The sequence below is a fragment of the Corylus avellana genome, chromosome 6, assembly GCF_965113065.1.
Source record: "Corylus avellana chromosome 6, dhCorAvel1.hap1.2, whole genome shotgun sequence".
NCBI classification, from domain to species: Eukaryota; Viridiplantae; Streptophyta; class Magnoliopsida; order Fagales; family Betulaceae; genus Corylus; species Corylus avellana.
Window position 1 is genome coordinate 22,079,615 of NC_142495.1, and position 20,552 is coordinate 22,100,166.

Below are 20,552 nucleotides of genomic sequence, written 5' to 3' on the forward strand. Positions count from 1 at the left end.
CGTTTTTCTTTTTGTTGTGTTCTCTTGATCAATTCGGTTCAACTTTCCATTAATGTTTTTATTTTTTATTTTTTAACGTAATTACCATTCTTCCGCACATTCTAACTTTGTTAAAAAAAATTATTCATTTAATTAGTAATTTATATTATGATCCATTCTCTATCATAGTACTATCTTATAAATGGACCTGCACTTACTCTAAGTCTCTAAGCTCCTCTTTACTGTTTTGCCAAAAATCTAGTTAGGTGGACCCTCGGTGTTTCACACTTTGAAAGTCTGGAGTTGTAAAAATTATGGACGGTTATTTGGATTAAATTCGGGGAGATTGGAAGGTTGAGATTAGAAGGGTTGAATTGGAAAATGGGTGTTGGCACTCGCAGGTGGGCATAAATGCAGTGGCGGAGCCACGTTGCCCCTTGGGGGTGCCACGGCACCCCCACGGATTTTAATTTTTTTTTTTTGTTTTTTTTTTTTTTTTTTTTTTTAACCCAGGGCACCCTCAAAATAAAAAATATAGAAAAAAAAAATCTTTTTACAAAAAATTCTATTCTTTTTACCCTCAAAATTCTTTTTTGTTTTAACTCACAGCACCTTCAAAAATTTGTTTTAACCCACGGCACCCTCAAAAAATTCTAGACAATTTTTTTTTTTTTTTTGGTATTTTTATCTTTTTGATATAATGTCGACATGTTACATTTTTAATATATCAATTTGAGCACATATTTATGAACTTTTATAGATATTTTTTGTAATGCATATATTGTGTGAATTATCAAATTTTTAGGGTAAAGAAAATTTTTAAGACGCAAAAAAAAATTTAGTGTCACATCCAATATAAAATGACCGACTCTACCACCTATAGTGGAGGACTTCTTTCGTGAGGCACGAAACAGTGGAGGACTTCTTTCATGCATATACTTTTCACAGTCCTCTTTCGTGCATATCCTTTTCACAGGGGTAGTGGAGGACTTCGTTTTTAAAAGTCATGTCCAATACGATTATTGCAGTAAAAGATAATTTCAAGAAATGAGTGATAACAGGAGACCAATGCCACTCACGTTTATTCTATTCACATACCAACACAACTTGTCAAACAAGGGAATGAAATGTGTGTATATAATTGGTTCACTTTCCGTTTGTTAAAGGCTTTAGAGGTTTTAGTGGAAATATATTTTTTTGACGTAAAAAAATATATATAAGATTTTTTTTTTTGGAAAAATGAAAAAGTATGGATGTTTTGTATGAAAAAGTGAAAATTTTTTGTTTTGTAATGATTTTTTTTTAACAGTAATAAAAAGTGATTGGTGTAATATAAAAAGTAAGAATGTTGAAAAAATGAAAAAGTAAGATAATAGTATCAAGTCTCAAAGGCCTTTGCCAAACGAAACCTAGGAGTTGTTTGTTATCAATTTGTGGAAAAAAAAAAAAAAAAGAAAAAAAAAAAAAAAGAGAGAATAATAATTAGTATAGAAAAGTAAAAATAATGATATTGAAAAGTGAAAATTTTTGTTTTGTAATGATTTCTTTATTTGAATAGTAGTAAAAAATAAATGATATGATATAAAAAGTAAATCATTGGCGGAGCCACGTTGCCCCTTGGGGGTGCCACGGCACCCCCACGGATTTTAAATTTTTTTTTTTTTTTTTTTTTTGGTTTTAACCAACAGCACCCTCAAAATAAAAAATAAAGAAAAAAAAAATCTTTTTACAAAAAATTCTATTCTTTTTACCCTCAAAATTCTTTTTTGTTTTAACTCGCAGCACCTTCAAAAATTTGTTTTAACCCACGGCACCCTCAAAAAATTCTAGACAATTTTTTTTTTTTTTGTATTTTTATCTTTTTGATATAATGTCGACATGTTATATTTTTAATATATCAATTTGAGCACATATTTATGAACTTTTATAGATATTTTTTGTAATGCATATATTGTGTGAATTATCAAATTTTTAGGGTAAAAAAAATTTTTAAGACGCAAAAAAAAATTTAGTGTCACATCCAATATAAATTGATTGACTCTACCACCTATAGTGGAGGACTTCTTTCGTGAGGCACGAAACAGTGGAGGACTTCTTTCGTGCATATACTTTTCACAGTCCTCTTTCGTGCTATCCTTTTCACAGGGGTAGTGGACTTCTTTTTTAAAAGTCATGTTCAATACGATTATTGCAGTAAAAAATAATTTCAAGAAATGAGTGATAACAGGAGACCAATGCCACTCACGTTTATTCTATTCACATACCAACACAACTTGTCAAACAAGGGAATGAAATGTGTGTATATAATTGGTTCACTTTCTGTTTGTTAAAGGCTTTAGAGGTTTTAGTGGAAATATATTTTTTTGACGTAAAAAAATATATATAAGATTTTTTTTTTTTTTTTTTTTTTGGAAAAATGAAAAAGTATGGATGTTTTGTATGAAAAAGTGAAAATTTTTTGTTTTGTAATGATTTTTTTTTAACAGTAATAAAAAGTGATTGGTGTAATCTAAAAAGTAAGAATGTTGAAAAAATGAAAAAGAAAGATAATAGTATCAAGTCTCAAAGGCCTTTGCCAAACGAAACCTAGGAGTTGTTTGTTATCAATTTGTGGAAAAAAAAAAAAAAAAAAAAAAAAAAAAAAAAAAGAGAATAATAATTAGTATAGAAAAGTAAAAATAATGATATTGAAAAGTGAAAATTTTTGTTTTGTAATGATTTCTTTATTTGAATAGTAGTAAAAAATAAATGATATGATATAAAAAGTAAATCAGTGGCGGAGCCACGTTGCCCCTTGGGAGTGCCGATTTTAATTTAATTTAATTTTATTTTATTATTTTATTTTTGGTTTTAACCCACGGCACCCTCAAAATAAAATATAAAAAATAAAAAAAATCTTTTTACAAAAAATTCTATTCTTTTTACCCTCAAAATTCTTTTTTGTTTTAACTCACGGCACCTTCAAAAAATTGTTTTAACCCACGGCACCCTCAAAAAATTATAGACATTTTTTTTTTTTTTTTTGATATAATGTCAACATTTTACATTTTTAATATATCAATTTGAGCACATATTTATGAACTTTTATAGGTATTTTTTGTAATACATATATTGTGTGAATTACCAAACTTTTAGGGTAAAGAAAATTTGTAAGATGCAAAAAAAATTTTAGTGGCACCCCCAATATAAAATGGCTGGCTCCGCCACTGCATAAATGCACAAGGATTTAGACTCAATGGGTCATTTTGAAGGGGATTGATTAATCAAGGGCACAGATGAATGTTATTTTCAAAGGGGGCAATAGATGGAGCTCAAAGAGAATGGTATTTGGCACTTAATGTTGAAGGAAGAGAGCAAAGAGAGAATAGGATCCTCTCCAGTTTAAAATAAACTGGAGAATATCCAGTTCATTAGAGCCACAAATGGGACACTTGTTTCACTAAAAAAAAAAACAATAACAAAATATTATTTCATATTAAAAAATAATAAAAAAATAAAGGGTGGTTGCCCACCCCATCTTGGCCATAAGGGTTGGCCGGACCACCCTATTTTAGTTGGGAGCCACCCCAATGGGCTTGGGGGTGGTTCAGCCACCCCCAAGGACCAAACAATTTTTTTTTTTTTTTTTTTTAAGATTTGGCCGTTGGGGGTGACCGGTCACCCCATTATTTTTAATTTTTAATTATTTTTAAAATCTATATAATATTTTTTTATTTTTTTATTAATGGAACAAATGTCCAATTTATTGCCTCAGGATCTCTCTAGAGAGATTCTGGCCATTAACTGGATACTCTCCAGTCCAAAATGGACTGGAGAGCATCCCAATCCAGCAAAGAGAGGATTGAGATCCCCAAAATTTGTAAAAAATGACATAAATTTTCTCCAAATTAAATTTCATTCAATCTACTACTTCAATATGGGACAATTAAGTGTCATATCTCACATATTTTTTAAAAAAATTTTAAGAGTTATTTGTTGACATTCTACTAACTTAAAACCTATTTCTTGATTGAACAATCACTTCCCAAAAAGATCCACTAGCATTGAATAACTCCATTATGATTTTATTTTAATTAGGAAAAACCAACACAATGGGTGAAAGTTGCTGCTTTAGGTCAGATTCCAAAAGCAGTGCTCATTGTTTGAGCGAGGAAGCTAGTACTAAAATTCTTTCTTATAAAAATGGACAAAGTTTTCTTCAAAACTAGGTTGGAGAAAATTTCTCAAACTTATTCTATAAAAATGACATGTGTTCCTTGAACATGTGAAAATCACATGTTTTTTTAATAGCAGGGACAATGTTGGAATAAAATATATTAAAAATTCATGTGCATCTTACATGCTATTAAAAAAAATGGACACATGTCATTTTTATAGATTAGGTTAGAGAAAATTCATTCAACCCAATTTGAAGGAAAACTTTGTCCTTTAAAAATTACTTAGATCTCCGACTTATGACTTGACCTCTTTTAGTTTGGACACATCCCACCCAAACAGAAAATACCCAAATGGTACTTTCGAAAATTACCATTGATGGGTTGATTAGATCATGACATTTCATTTATAGTAGTATTAGAGTAGTACCATCAATTTTTACTATAAATTATTTACAAGTTGATATAAAAATTTATGTGATACTTATAATGTCACTCCTTAAAATATGAACTGCCACGAGATTGTCTATAGTTTTCGAATCCAATCTCAATTAGACAATCTTCTGGCATGTCAATTTTACAAAACCAATCTCAATTTACCAAGTCAGTCTTAGATAGAATAGCCTAACGAATGGTGAATTCAGTTGCCATGTATATAAACTACAAAAGTAAGTCATTGAACAAAATCAAAAGTTTGTTTTCTTTTTGAATTTAGTCGTTGAGTTACCCAGTGATGCCTTCGAATCTTCCACGTGCGAATCACTCATCTCACGCAAGTCTTTTGTTTGAAAAAAAATAAAAAATCATTTATAACTTTAATAGGATTTTACATTTACCAAGGCTCTAGCTACAAGCCTACGATCTACGCCTAGAAGAAGGGAAAAAAAAAATTAGGAATAAGCACATATATATTTTGGTTTTCACATTAAACATTCAAAATTAAATATTTAAATTAGGATAATTAAATTCTCTTTATTAACCATGTTACATTAATAGGACACGGCTTAATAGTGATTCAGCAAATGAAGACACTATCCATTATTATAGACACGCACACGCCTCTACACATGAGAAAATAATTTTTTGGACAAACAACTTTTTTCTGTGGACCCATTAATCATGGATTCGGAAATGAAACCGTCAAACTTGTATATACCTATATATATGAGAGGCCTTTCCCTTCGGTGTACACTGGTTTATTATATAGTTACAAAATAATGAAACAATTTTTGTCAAGAATGGAGTGGCCTAGTTTTGTGAAAGCTTTGCTGTGGGGTTTACTTGTGTTTCTTCAATTTCATCAGCACAGAGGCTGCTTCCATGAAGAGAGGATTGCTCTGCTTGAGCTGAAGGCGTTTCTGAAATCCAATATTATTCATGCAGATGTTCTTCCCTCATGGATGGACGACGCAAAGAGTGATTGTTGTCGTTGGGAGAGGGTCACGTGCAACTCCACCAACTCTCACGTCATCAACCTTTCCCTCTACAACTTAAACCATGATCCTGATTACTATGAAAATCGTGATTTATTTTATTACTATCCAGATAGTTATGATGAGAACCGTTGGTTGCTAAACGTGTCAATGTTGGTGCCATTGAAGGAGCTAAAAAGTCTTAATCTATCCGCCAATTCAATTGGTGGTTGCCTACCAAATGAAGGTATGTTCTCTCCCGCCCCTCTGCTTTTCCTTTCTTATGCATACATACCACCGACCCCCTCCATAAAAAACAGGGGCAGATCGAAGAATTATATTATGAACGTCTTTATTCTAGCTAATTCCCTCCACCCAAAAAGAAATAAAAAGCGAAAAGATTTCCTTGAGCCCTTTTGTTCTCTTGGGTGATAAAATTAAGAATTGCAGGGGTCGGATTTACCTCTTTAATTACGAATATTAATTTATAAAGTTTTATAATTGGTATTTTCTGTTGAATCACGGCTGTCCCGCGTGATTCTGAATTATATTAATAATTACAGCCAGGGGTCGGACCTTCTTCAGCCTTGGAGTTGGAGTATACACATATATATTGTCAGTCTGAATGGTTAAGCATCACATTTTACTGATGTTGTTGTCTGTGAATTTGATAGTGCTTGGATAAATTCCACTCCAAGAGGGACCATATTGATGGAAAAAAAGTGAAAGACCTCCAGAAAAATAAAATGAGATCAGGAGGCCTTTTGACAAGCTACGAGGTCTTTTTTACAATAAAGCTATATATATGGTTACAATGTCATAAAGACAAATATAAAAATCTTATAATCAAGTCATATTTATAACTTTAACATTCACTAACTCATGTTTAAACTTCAGTTATAGAATAGATTTGCTCCAAGCAGACTCAATCTAATACATAGGTAGTTCATATTCCTAACTTTGATTTTCTCGGTTATGGGAGTAAGACCCTCACACCGAAACTAATCATCTTCGACTCAAAGGTCAGGATAAAAACTTGCACCCCAGAGATTGCTCATGAAAGTATATCTAAGGAAAAGTCAAACCCTTATTCAAAAAAAATAAAAAAGCCAGCAAATAGCTACAGCAGCCGGGGCAAGGGAGGCGAAGCGCACTGGCCAGCGTGTGATGGACGAGATGGAGCTGTTTTGCGCCAATGGGCAGCTGAGGAGCCAGGGAGCACGTTTGGCCGACACGTGGTTGAGCGAAACCAGTTAAGTAGACTAAATCTAGATTTGAAAAACTAGATCTAAAGCCCAATTGATTATGGGGAGGAGAAGAGCGGTGCAGCATGGTGGAGGACGGATGGAGGCAGGGCAGCATAAGCTAAGGGGAGAGGAAGGAAAGAAGAGGGGAGTAGGTCCAGTAGGGGAGAGGGGAAAGGGGGAAGCAAGCGCTCCCTCCTCCCCACAGGGTTTTTAACGTTGAAGTTATTAAAAAATTAAAATTAAAACATATATGAAAACATATATCTTTGAAGTTATTATAAAAATAAAATTTTCTACTTCCCTCTCCTCCTATCCTTTTTCTGTATTTTCCTTCACCCTCTACACTTCCAAGTAAACCATTGGATAATTTCCATGTTAAGTAAATCCACAATACTTAAAATGAAATGAAAGCCATTTAATGTAAAACTAGATTACTCTTGCATTCCATTAGACGAATGGTCATGGGTTGTTACACATATACGTACTGAAGTCTGAAGGCATGCATGTATTGTATGAATATTTTAGAAGCATAGTACAAGAATTATGTAGCGAACAAACGCCGTTGACAATTAGCATCATTTTTTTAATTAATTTTCCTCATTCAACCAGTAACTTTTTCTTTTTCTCTTTTGTAGGATTTGAGAAGATGTCAAGCTTAAGGAATCTGAGAATTCTAGACCTTGGTTATAACTACTTTGATAATACTAGTATTCCACAGTCTTTGGGTGCAGTGACATCGCTTGAAACTTTGATTCTTACTCAGAATAAGTTGCAAGGATACTTTCCTGCTCAAGGCGATTTCTTCTATCTTATATCTTATGAGAGAATTTATAGTTTGATACATTGATTCCACTTGGTTCTTACTAATTTTCATTTATCTTTAATTTGAAATGCAGAGTTAATTGCATTGAGAAACTTGAACAAGCTAGATATAAGCTCGAATTACTATAATGGTTCCCTACCACTGCAAGGCAAGTTTTCTGTCATGGAGAGAGTAGTTTAACCGCGGGTTAGACGCATCAATCATAAGGTTCAAGAGCATGAATATCAATTTGAATGGATCACTCCAAAAATTTTTATCGAGTTGCTCGAGTTGCTTTTGAAATTTTTGTATTGAAGCATATATATATATGATGGAATTCTTTTTTGGTCTTCCAATAATGTTCTTCCAGGTTTTGAAAGGCTAGTACTACTTCACAAATTGGAGATATTGAACCTTGGTTATAGCATTATAGCATCTTTAAGTTGACTTATGTCCCTTAACGCATTTCGTCTTGCAAGGAATTCTTTTGAACTTTGGAATACATTGGAAGCTATTCTACTACTATAGCCGGCCTTTTTCCCTTTATATTTATTATTATCATTTCAAATCTCTCTTTAATAGTACTTATTCCGGGATTATGTTCACATATTTATTATCTATTGATGGCATGCATGCATGTATTGTAGAATTATTCATCACATATAGAGAACAAATTCTGTTGAAGGCACAATTTGATACCTTCCATTGTACTTACTTCTTACTAATTTTCATTCGAATGCACAATTTGACAAGTTCTCTATAACCATAGGTTATAAGCATCAATCATAAGGTTCAAGCTAGAGTATGAAAATCAATTTGAAATTGAATATTTCTATCAAATTAATCTTGAATTTTTTGTATTGAAGCATAAGATGGGGTTCTTTTTTGTGTCTTCCAATCATTTTCTTCCAGGTTTTGAAAGGCTAGTACTACTTCCAAAGTTGGAGATATTGAGCCTTGGTTATAATTCCTTTGATTGTAGCATTATACCATCTCTAAGTGGACTTGCGTCTCTTAACACATTGAGTCTTGGAAGAAATTATTTGGGATGGTGCAATACAACTACAGGTAATCTAATATCGCTTCCCTTTATATTTATGATCATCATTTCAAAGCTTCTTTAATTGTACTTTTTCCGTAATTATATGGTCACTTCTTTAGTATCTCTTACAAGCAGACTTACATCCCATAAAGCTGAACATATATTCTTGATTTAAAATAATTATCACGAAATACTAGTGATTATCAAGTGATGTTGTCCAAAAGTTTGGATTGTGCATATCTAGTTAGTAAGCTGTAAAATACTATTTTTCGTCTAAATACTACGAATTGCATACTTGCTTTTTTTTTCTTTTTTTTTTTTTCTTTTTTTTTTTCTTTTTTAATAGATCTACTACAGGTTTTAAAAGCTTGTCAAGATTGGAGAACCTGGAGACCTTAGATCTTAATCTCAACCATTTAAACAGAAGCATCATAGAATCATTGCCTGCAATCAAATCCCTTAAGAATCTGAATCTTGAAAGGAACATCATTGGAGGATCTTTTCCAATCAAAGGTACATATGTTGATCTTCAGAATTATTTTATAGAAACTGGAAGCAGTTACAATCATATTTGAAATTTTCTTTGTTCTGCTTTATGTAGAAATATCAGCTTTTGAAAACTTGGAGAAGTTGGATTTAAGTTATAATTTGCTCAATGGCTCCCTGACAATCCAAGGTAATGAGAGAGACACACACACACTTAAGTTTGAAATTTTCAATTACTTCATAACCCTTTTACACACATCTTTCATATTTCTATTAAACTACTTATTTATTTTATGACACAAGTCACAATTTTCTCCACCTGCATTCAATCCTCTGTTTTGTTTTTTATTTTTTTCAAATTTTTACTGCTCAAAGATTTTAGGAAACGTTATATAGATTTCTTCCCCACGCAAAATAATGGAAAACTATACCATATTCTTCTTTGTTCCAATTTATACATAAATCTATCTTAATTTTTTTTTACCAAAAATAGAAAACCACCACATAGGCTATAAAGTTTGCGATCAAAAGAATATAATTTCAATTACAACTGCAAGTGTAGGGTTGGGATGATGTTTATTGTATCTCAATCAATCACTAATATTCAATACAAAAATCCTAAATTGTTAAGGATCCATATGTTGTCATCAGTATTGCAGTTAGTCTACCCTACACGATAACAAATGCAAAATAGAAACCACCCAAGTAGCTCATAGAAGATAATTACAAAAGCAGTGTAAAACATTATGAGATTGTATTGCTACATCGATCCCATTTTGTTGATGTTGACTTGAATCACAACAATTGTTCTTGGATGTCCATCATGTCGGAAATATGCAAAGAAAGTTGTGTGAAACATGAAATGCATCAGTGTGTTTCCCTACGTGCATTATAATCAACATTACATATCAGTTACGGTTTCTTGTTGACTTTAACACTAGAGTAGCCAAATTTGTTTAAGCTATAAAACGCTATTTTTCTTCTAAACACTGCAAATTGCATAGTTTTGTTTTTAATAGATCTATTACAGGTTCGGAAAGCTTGTCAAGATTGGAGAATTTAGAAACCTTAGATCTTAGTGCCAACTATTTCGACAAAAGCATCATTGAGTCATTGAGCCCAGTCAAATCCCTTAAGAATTTGAATCTTGCTTGGAATTATATGGGAGGATCCTTTCCTGCCAAAGGTATATTGATCTTTCGTATTACTTATAGAAACTTCCAATATTCATGTTTGAAATTTTCTATGTTCTGTTTAACAATGCAGAATTATCAGCTTTTGAAAACTTGGAGAAGTTGGATTTAAGTTATAATGAGCTCAATGGCTCCCTGACAATCCAAGGTAATCAGCCAAACTAAAGTTTGAGGGATCAATGTAATCTTTGTCCTTGTGGTTTGAAATTTTGACAAATAGCTACCTTAGTTTTTTTTTTAAAAAAAAAAAATGATTAAACACTCCTTGAGATAAGCACAAAAGACAAATTAGTATCTTCATTTAAAAAAGTTGGTTGAATCCATTAATGTGCTACATCACTGCCATTCACACTGTAACATATGCCACTTTTTTCAATTAAAAAAGAAAGTACTAAAAAGTATTAAAAACAATGAAACTAAGCAAGCCACTAAGAATATCTTGTTCCATCGGCGAATCATATGCTGTCTAGCTGGAACCTAATATTTTTTTCCCCTCTTTCTCATAGTGCCCAAAAAACTGTCTGGATAGTACTCAAAAGCTTTCTAGAATTTTCCAGTCTTCTTGAGAAGCTCCTTATGCTTAATCTCACCATTCCCATTGACTGCGTCAAGCTTAATTTGTTGATTCAATATATATCATCGTGAAATCTGAAAATAAAAATCGAAGCGTCGGATCTTCCATGTCTATTGGGATTTTATCAAATGGCCCAATTCATCATCTGAAGTCGTACATATTGAATTGTTCCATTTTCTATAAAAGTCAACTACTTCACTCTCAGGATAAACCATTGTACCATTATAACTCTCATTTCAGCTTTTTTGCTGTGTCGGATGCCATTTGAAGACTCAAGTGGCCTGTTTTCTTCTTTAACAAAACTCCTTTGTCCTTGTCTAATTTTTTTCTTTTCTATTCGTCTATGCTCTCCAAGCATCATCAGCTCCTTTTCCAATGTCATGGAAAATGTGCATAATAGTTGGGTTTGATTCTTCATTCTGCGTTTTCGGGAACGAGAGTGAATCTTTGTTGGTTTCCTGATGTTCTTTCCTCAAGCCATACCTTGCTTCTGCCGCACTCTCTTCTGGAGCTTTGGTCTCTTCCGCAAATGAATGGTTCGTGGTTTCTTTTGGTTTTTAAATGGCAGCGGTTGCTGGTTGGACAAACACGATGACATAATTTTCTCAAGCATAGTACTTCATTAACGGTCTCCCTTTTAATAGAAGGGTAATAAAGAGAATTACTAATGCAAATAGGACTCTTAAATCATCTACATACCTGACCGACCAACTAGGACGAGGACTCTTAATTCATTCTAATCATCAACTAAGAGCTTGTTTGGAATTGCGTTTGATAAATAGAGCTTTTAACTCCAAAAGAGCTTTTGGGCAAAAGCTTCATTTTTAAGCTTTTGCCGAAAGTGCTTTTTGGTCATTTCTAGGCTTTTTGAACCTTTAAAAGCGCTTTTAAGCTCCTCAAACATAATCCTAAACATGCCCTAAAACAATTTGGTAATCTAATTTCAAGGCTAAAATAAGTTGCAATCGAAATTGAATTTCTATTTATTATTAGTCGGTATGCCATTTTAAATATTTTATTGACACTATCTCTCTTCACTTGTAGTAGGTTTGTCTAATTCCAGTATTTCTCCATATATCGGGGCACTATCTTCTTTAAAGGCTATATCATTAGCTTACAATTCTCTCAATGGCACTCTTCCAAAAGCTAAGAATCGACTAGAAAATCAAGTGTTTGCAAATTGTTAGTCTTACCAATCTAATAAATTATCTACAATTGATTAAAAATGTGAGATAAGGTGAATTGAAGGACCATGGTTGATTTAACTCAGCAATTGACCATTCACTTTCTTTTTTCTTTTTCTTTTTTTTTTTTTTCATTTTGAAAAACCCATATTTAAAACCTGATTTTTCTCGTTGATTCTTAGAGTGAAACATAGTTAAGATAGACATTTCTAATGTTATTCCTTTCGACAGATTTGTGCTCACTCAAGAAGCTTCAAGAGTTAGATCTTTCTCATAATTTCTTTGAAGGGATCCTTCCAACATGCCTAAACAATTTGACATCTCTTAGAATGTTAGATATATCTAGGAATCGATTCGTTGGAAACATCTCTTCATATCTGATAGCCAGCCTCACATCACTTGAGTACATTGATCTCAGTTATAACCTATTTGAGGGTCTATTCCAATTCAACATATTTGCTAATCACTCTAAGCTTAAGGCGATTCTATTAGTGAGTGAAAACAACAAGCTTGAGATAGAAACTGAAATATCTGCGGGTTGGGACTTCTCATTTCAGTTAAAGATACTTGTGCTATCTAACTGTAATTTGAACAAGCTCACAGGAAACATTCCCAAGCTTCTCCTTGACCAGCGCGAATTGGAAATAATTGATTTGTCTCACAATAACTTGAATGAAAGCTTCCCTATTTGGTTGATTGAAAACAACACAAGACTACGAGAGGTAAATCTTCGGAATAATTCTTTCATGGGTAAATTTCATTTGCCACCAAATCGATGCAAGAGTATTATGTATATGGATGTCTCTGACAATCACTTAGGTGGGCAACTTCAAGAGAATATTGGAAAGATAACTCCGAACTTAATATATCTAAATCTATCTCGAAATCATTTTGAAGGTTATCCTCCGTCCTCAATTGTTGACAAGAGTCATTTCCTGCAATATTTGGACTTGTCCTTTAATGATTTCTCGGGAAAGGTACCAACAAAATTGATTGCTTCTTGCACCCACTTGTTTAGTTTGAAGTTATGCAATAATCAATTCACAGGATTTGATCTACCGGCTGCACCTTCTAAAGAGTTTGGATGGTTTGAATTGGGGCTTTTGGATATTAGCAACAATAAATTGTCAGGAATGATTCCTAGATGGATAGGAAACATGACAAGTTTGCAACGTCTTGTAGTGAGTAACAATTCTTTTGAAGGTCAGATTCCTTGTGGACTACTAAATTCCCAGGAATTAGTAGACCTTTCTGATAACTCACTTTCGGGATCGTTACCTTCTTGCTTGAATCTACAGAATATTAAGCACTTGTATTTGCAAGGAAACAAACTTACAGGACCTATACCAAAATCTATTTTCAATTCATCGTCTCTTTTGACATTGGACCTTAGAGATAACAACTTTTTTGGCAGCATCCCATATCAAATCAGTGCGCCTCCTAACTTAAGAACACTTTTGTTGGGGGGAAACAATTTCAGTGGTATAATTCCCGATCAACTATGTTGGTTAAAGAAGATACGCATAATGGATCTTTCCAAGAACTCTCTTTCTGGGACAATACCCCACTGCCTTCATAACATGTCCTTTGGAAAACTACAAGGTAATGATTTTCCCTATGAATCCGCCGAATCAATTAATGGATTCCTCGAAGTTGGTTCCACAATCCAAACACTCTCCGGATGGAATACTGGAGAAGATTACATAAACATAGTAGATAGTCAACCAGTTGCGGTTGAATTTGTAACAAAACACAGGTCTAACTCCTACCATGGTAACATCCTTAATTACATGTCTGGATTGGATTTGTCATGCAACAAGCTAACAGGTAGAATCCCACAGGAACTAGGAGAGCTATCTTCAATTCTTGCATTGAACTTGTCTTACAATCAGTTGACAGGTTCCATTCCACAAACATTCTCAAATTTGGCCCAATTGGAGAGTTTAGACCTTTCTCACAACAATTTGCGTGGAGAAATTCCACCAGCATTGATTGCTCTAAACTTTCTAGAAGTGTTCAATGTGGCTTGCAACAACTTATCGGGTAAAGTTCCAGACATGAAAGCACAGTTTGGAACATTTGAGAAGAGTTGTTATGAAGGAAATCCGTTTCTTTGCGGAGAACCATTAGATAATAACTGCACTGAAGACGAGTCACATCCATCACCAACAAAATCTTCAAATGCAAGTGAAGGGCAATGGTATGAAGTAGATCCTCAGGTTTTCTTTGCAAGCTTTATTGGATCTTATATTATTTTCTTCTTGGGTGTAGCTTGTCTTCTTTATATTCATCCTTATTGGCAACAACGGTGCGTTAATTTAATTGAAGATTTGAAGTACCGGTGTTATTATCCTGTTTTTGATACCTTAAAAAGATTGTCAAACTGTTTAGAATCTTAGATATATTGAGATTCCAAAGACATCTTTGGTGGTAGTGATCATAGCCGTACATTTGATTATGAATAATGGTTATTGTGGTCTAATATAAGACAAGGTGTTCACTTGCACTTGCTTTCTTCTGTATTGTAATTCTTGTCATTTGATGATGGATGTTGTTCTTATAGCTAAAAATACTATTAATAGTATGAATAAACTTGTTTTTCAACACGTGATTTGTGGATACATTTCTAATCGGAAAACCATTTATTATATTTGGAATTATAACTAGCAGCTGTGCAAAAAGCATCGATTTGTCTAATCCTTTGCATTAGAAGAAACAAAATTGGTACTCGAACCCAAATTTGATACTCCAACTTGTGACTTAACTTTCAAGACAGTGATCGACTTCGGTACAGATAAATGGATGCATTGATAATTTGGTGTTTTAGATGCATTAATAATTTCTGCCTAGTCTTTTCATTCTAAAAATTGATGTTTTGTTGGAGTATTTTTGGGATCAAAACAAGCTACCTCAACAATCATCTTCTTAGACGTCTCCAGTGTGAGAATAGTGTGCCTGGAAAACAAAGGAAGCGTCAAAAGCCCCTCAGCCGGAGCCAAATACTCTCCAATGCTTAAAATAGCATGTTTATTTTCAAAGTGAAGAGGAGATAGGAAAATCATCTCCGGTTCTTAGAGAACAGAAGGAGGAAGGCAGACATTTTTTTGTCTGAGACAGGAAGAATAAGGAGTGGGGCGCTGGCAATGAGTTGTGTGTGCTGGCAATCAAATTAGAGTTAGCTCATGACTTGTTCCTCCTCTAGGATGTCATGGGGAATCCGAAAGCTAGCAAGACCGAGAAAGATAAGAATGGGAAACTCCCAGTGATTTTAAAAGAAAATGGTCGAGTATTTTCATATTGAAAAGATAAACCCACACTTTGATGACATTAATCAAATTAATTATAATATGGATGCATTGATAATTTGGTGTTTTACAGTATAAATCAGCATTATTATAATTTTATTCACTTCAATACATTCTGGTCTCCATAATTCACATAACTGTACCCAACATTAAACATTCCATAACTCAAGACAAAAGGACATGGGAAAATAAAACAGGGGATAATGGAAAAGGATTGACACAAGTATATCAAAGAGAAAGATCAGCCAAGTCAAAAGTTCTGGAAACAGCTTTGCACCAAGATTCCACCTTCTTCTTCCTTAACTCTTCATTTAATGTTGAACGGAAAATAGTTGCAGTTTTCAACTTTTCTTCAGAAGCAAATATCTCATCTTCTGTCCAAAAACCAACTGCTAATCCAGCAGCATAGGCTGCTCCAAGAGCGGTTGTTTCTATGTCAGCTGGTCTCTCGACCGGGCTTCCCAACAAGTCTGCCTACAAAACATTAATAAACAAAATTTACAATTATTGGACCACAAAAAGAAGCCCTCAATTTGAAGAAAAATTAGATTACACGGGATAATAATGTAAGATCACTAACCATATCTAAGAAATCAATATTTATTCAAATGAACATTGCAATATGAAAATATCAAAACTGAATGCCTAGGTGAACCTTTAACAAGAAAATGATAATTTCTTAAAAATTGGTTGAGGAAAAAAAAAACCGAAAGACCACTCCTTTCACATATTATCAAATATGTGAACGTAAAGAAGTAGCTAAAAACTTGAAGGAAATGATTAAGCAAACATATATAACATAGAATAGCTGCCCATGATTATTTACCAAAATTTATGAAAAAAAGAAGCCAATCAACTCTAATTCAAAATGTAATCCTTCTCCAATATAAAAATAGGATGAATAGTGAGGCCATGGGTTCACGGGCGGAACTAGGTAGGCACTATTGCCCTCTCAAAATTTTAAAATTTAGAAAAGTTACCTATTTTTATTAGATGCCCTCCAAAATTATTATTTTTTATTCCACTAAAATGTCTTTTCTCTTCTTCTCCCACCTAAAATTCTAATTCCACCCCTATGTAGGTTCAAGACTTTGAGGAACCAAAACCCTTTTACACATAAAGATTGAAAAAATAAATTTCTCTCTAAAAACCAAAGCCTTTTGAAGTCACTTCATTCGCTTATTCATTTGGAATCCATAAGCAGTAGGAAAATTAGATTCAGTCGACAACTCAAAGCAACTCAAACTAGCATCATGTTGCAAGCAGAAAGGTTGCAAATGATTTCCACAATTTGAGAAAAGCATGCAGCATAAATGGTCCAAATTCAAATGTGATGGTGAGACATCATTTGGTAACTAACATTTTGGTAAAAAATTTGGTACACCTAGCATTTTTCTTTATAAAAAGGGCGTTGATAGAAAAATAGGGAAAAAGGATGTATTGGTAATGTTGAACTATAAACTAAAATGAAAAAAATATGACAAAAGAAACACAGAAAGCTCAAACCTGAATCTGCATCAAAAGACTGTTAACAGTAGCACCACCATCTACCCTAAGCAAGAATTCCCCCTTCTCATTCTTAACCTCACCCCCCTCCCCTGCATCTTTGTGCATGGAATCCAACACATCTTTGACTTGGAAACACATGCTCTCGAGCACAGCTCGAGCAATGTGAGCCTTGCTTGTAAACCTTGTGATCCCAATACAAACTCCACGAGCATCATCACGCCACCAAGGAGCAAACAATCCATTAAAAGCAGGCACAAAGTAAACCCCACCGCAGGATTCAACCTTTAATGCCAATTCCTCAATCTCACTTGCACTACTAATTATCCCAAGACTGTCTCTGAGCCATTGAACTGCAGCTCCAGCAATAGCAATCGATCCCTCTAGAGCATAATTTGTTGGTGCTTTGGGGCCAAGCTTGAATGCTAAAGTGGATAGGAGCCCATGCTTTGACTGGATTATCTCTTCACCTGTGTTGAGAAGTATGAAAGCACCAGTTCCATAAGTGCTTTTAGCTTCACCTTTCCGGCAAGATTGCCCCAACATTGCTGCATGTTGATCACCTAAACATCCTGAAATTGGGACACCAGACACTGCCCAACCTTTGGAAATTTTTCCAATAAGCTCAGAATTACTGACAATTTTGGGCAGAATTTCAGCTGGAATCCCTAAGGTTTTTAAAGTGGGTTTATCCCAAGCAAGTGTTTTGAGATTCATGAGCATTGTTCTTGATGCATTTGAAACATCAGTAGCATGAATTCCTCCATTTATCCCACCTGTTAAGTTCCAGATTAACCAAGTGTCTATCGTGCCAAAAAGAGCATCCCCTGCTTTCACAGCCTCCTTAACAGCATCCACATTTTCCATCAACCAGAGCAGCTTCAGTGCACTGAAATAGGTGCTTATGGGCAGACCACATACCTCCACAAAATGTGTCCTTCCCCCAGGCAATTCCTTCTCCAATTTTCTGTAAAATTAAAACCAGAAAAACCCAAATAAAGTATTCAAATTCATCCAGAAAAAGACGAACAGGTACTCCCAGATTACGGGAACTATAAAATGAACAGAATGTGAAATACGAAACATATGTAAAGAACAACATCGGAACAAATCTCATAGTCTGAAATTATATATATATAATAAAAAAATTATAGCTGAAACCGAATTCTAAATAGACATTAGACATGAAAATAAATTAAGCCCAACTCATACTCAAGAGATGTCAAGAAATGTGTATCAAACAAAGTTCATAAATAACTCAAACCCAACTCATGAAAATATTAAAACCTAATGCATAATCATAAATTAGATGAGATGGGTATCAATTAAAATCATAAACAAATAACACCCTCGCACCCAATTCATAATCATATTATCCAAATAATGGAATGGGTATTCATCAAAATCCGAAAAAAAGAACAACTCATTCCAAGAAATGGCATTGGTCAGAATCAAAAAGCAACAAGTACACAATACAGAACCAGAGTAATCAAGAAAACGATATTGATTAGCATTTAGCATCCAAGAATTACAAAATCCAAGATCTCAAATTTCCGAGACTAAAACTAATTCCAAACAACAAAACCAAACCAGAAATGGACAAAGGAATACCTGCAAATAGAACTGGTACGAACGTCCATCCAAACAATGGCGTTGTAAAGAGGAAGACCAGTGGATTTGCTCCAGAGCAGAGTTGTCTCTCTCTGATTGGTCAACCCAATAGCCTTCAACCCGCTGTCCACGTTGTGGCCATCCGCTGTGGCCTTGTCCATTGCCTTGGCAGTGCACACCCTCACACTCTCCAAAATCTCCATTGGATCATGCTCCACCCATCTGCAAAATACCCAGAAAGAGAAAAACTTTATAGAGAGAGAGAGAGAGAGAGAGAGAGAGAGAAGGGTGTCGATGATATTTGATAATTTACCCGGCTTCTGGGTAGAACTGAGTGAACTCGACCTGGTGAGATCCTACCGGACGAGCTGAGCGGTCGTAGATAATGAATCTGGTGCTGCTGGTTCCTTGGTCGATTGAGCCAACATACGCAGCCTCCTTGTTTGACATTTTTCTTCTCCTCCTCCTCTCCTCCTCCTTGTTTTTTTTTTTTTTTTCTTTTGTATAATTTTCTTTTGTGTTATGCAGAAAGCGAATAGAGAAAAGCAGAGAAAACAGAGTGTGGAAATTTATAGAGAGAGCGAGAAAGCGAGGAGCTCATGTAGTAGTCAGCGAGTGGAGCGAACAAGACGACGCTTTAGCAGGAAATTTTTGTTGGAAATGGGGGCAGGGTGTATCCAAGCATTATAATATTGATATGGTTAATAATTAGGCTAAGAAATTCCATAAATTAATTAATAATTCATCTAGATAATGATCGCCTTTCAATATTGACTAATTTTTGTATATGTAATTTCAAAAAAAAAAAAAAAAAAGTAAATATATGTAAATAAAATCAGGTTTTTTCCGCCATCAGATTTGGGCGGAAATTACGAAGTCCTCGTCAAGATCTATCTGTATGACCTCACCTCTCCGGACTTCTTGGTTTGCTCAACGACCTTTGATTCGCATTTCATCGCCACGTGGTATCTCCTCAGGACGCCAAATATATTGCCACGTGGCTGAATCTTGCTCGTTCAGACACGTTGACTTGGGCTTATGTTAACGCACGCTACGCTCGCGCATTTACAATTCAAAGTTGGATGCAAATGTGGAAAGTGGATAGAGCCGAGTAAATTAGAAGTTTTTTTTTTTTTTTCTTTTAAATATGTGATTTTTAAAATTATTATTTAATTAAAATTTAGCAATGACCAATCATAAATTTAATAATAATAATTTTAAACATTATATTACTATTATTAGTTGACTTACCTGTTAAAATTCTTAGTTGACTTTAATTTTACCGATTTTCTTTTTTTTTTATACTATTCAAAGTTGGCTGCTTGCTAGGAAGCGGATAGACTCGAGTAATATTAGAAGAATTTTTGTGTTTTTTTGTCATTTTAAAAATAATATAATTTTTAAAATTATTATTTAATTAAATTTTATAAGTTTAATTATAATTTTAAAAATTATATTATTTTTAAAGTTACACGTATAAGTTCTAACACTACTACTCTATAACTTACCCCTTACAATTTATAGCTGACTTAAATTTTGCTGAATTTTTTTTTTTTTTTTTTTTTTTGCTAAATAATATTATCCATTAAAATCACCACAATAAAATTAAGTGCCCTGTAATCCTTTCACATCTCTTGAAGCTAACTACAATCATAAACTATACAAAATGGTTTTCGAAAGTATATACCAATCTATATAAACATTGATATTTTGCATCATTCTCGTTTGTTTTTTGTGGCATTTTTCAACAGAAGTGGATTTTTCTTTGGCTTTTCTCAACATTGTTATGTTCTTAACATTCTTGGCTCCACTCAGAAGTCAGAAACCACTTCCATTGTTGAATATCTTAGAATCTTTTTTCTTTTTGAATAATTTATGGGGAAAAAAAAGTATATTCTGATTATAAAAGCTTATTGATGCATGATTTAGTGGACTGATTCTGGCCGTCCCAAAGGAATCAGTTTTAATTGCTAGGAACAACTTATGCAGGCATTTAAAATGGTAGTTTAGTTAAGTGTACAAGTTGGTTGGCCAACAACCAAGAGAAAACAGTCGAG

The 20,552-nt window shown here is 33.8% G+C and overlaps 2 protein-coding genes across 3 annotated transcripts; one reads left to right on the forward strand and one right to left on the reverse strand.

The window, feature by feature from the left end:
- Positions 1 to 5,336: 5,336 nt before the first annotated feature.
- Positions 5,337 to 14,579, forward strand: LOC132187726 (receptor-like protein 1). Its single transcript, XM_088517319.1, has 8 exons — positions 5,337 to 5,792; positions 7,428 to 7,586; positions 7,689 to 7,763; positions 8,507 to 8,662; positions 8,994 to 9,149; positions 9,238 to 9,294; positions 11,937 to 12,032; positions 12,299 to 14,579. The coding sequence occupies exons 1-8, from the start codon at positions 5,351 to 5,353 to the stop codon at positions 14,470 to 14,472; spliced, it is 3,315 nt and encodes a 1,104-aa protein (XP_088373445.1). The 5' UTR covers positions 5,337 to 5,350; the 3' UTR covers positions 14,473 to 14,579.
- An 852-nt stretch (positions 14,580 to 15,431) lies between these two features.
- LOC132186087 (glycerol kinase) lies at positions 15,432 to 19,239 on the reverse strand. 2 transcript variants are annotated; one of them, XM_088517317.1, is made up of 4 exons: positions 18,809 to 19,239; positions 18,496 to 18,717; positions 16,885 to 17,851; positions 15,432 to 15,852 (listed from the first exon to the last, which is right to left on the reverse strand). In XM_088517317.1, the coding sequence occupies exons 1-4, from the start codon at positions 18,943 to 18,945 to the stop codon at positions 15,607 to 15,609; spliced, it is 1,572 nt and encodes a 523-aa protein (XP_088373443.1). In that variant the 5' UTR covers positions 18,946 to 19,239; the 3' UTR covers positions 15,432 to 15,606. The 2 variants fall into 2 exon arrangements, with proteins under 2 accessions (XP_088373443.1, XP_088373444.1); XM_088517318.1 differs by having other exon boundaries at positions 18,841 to 18,931.
- Positions 19,240 to 20,552: the final 1,313 nt, after the last annotated feature.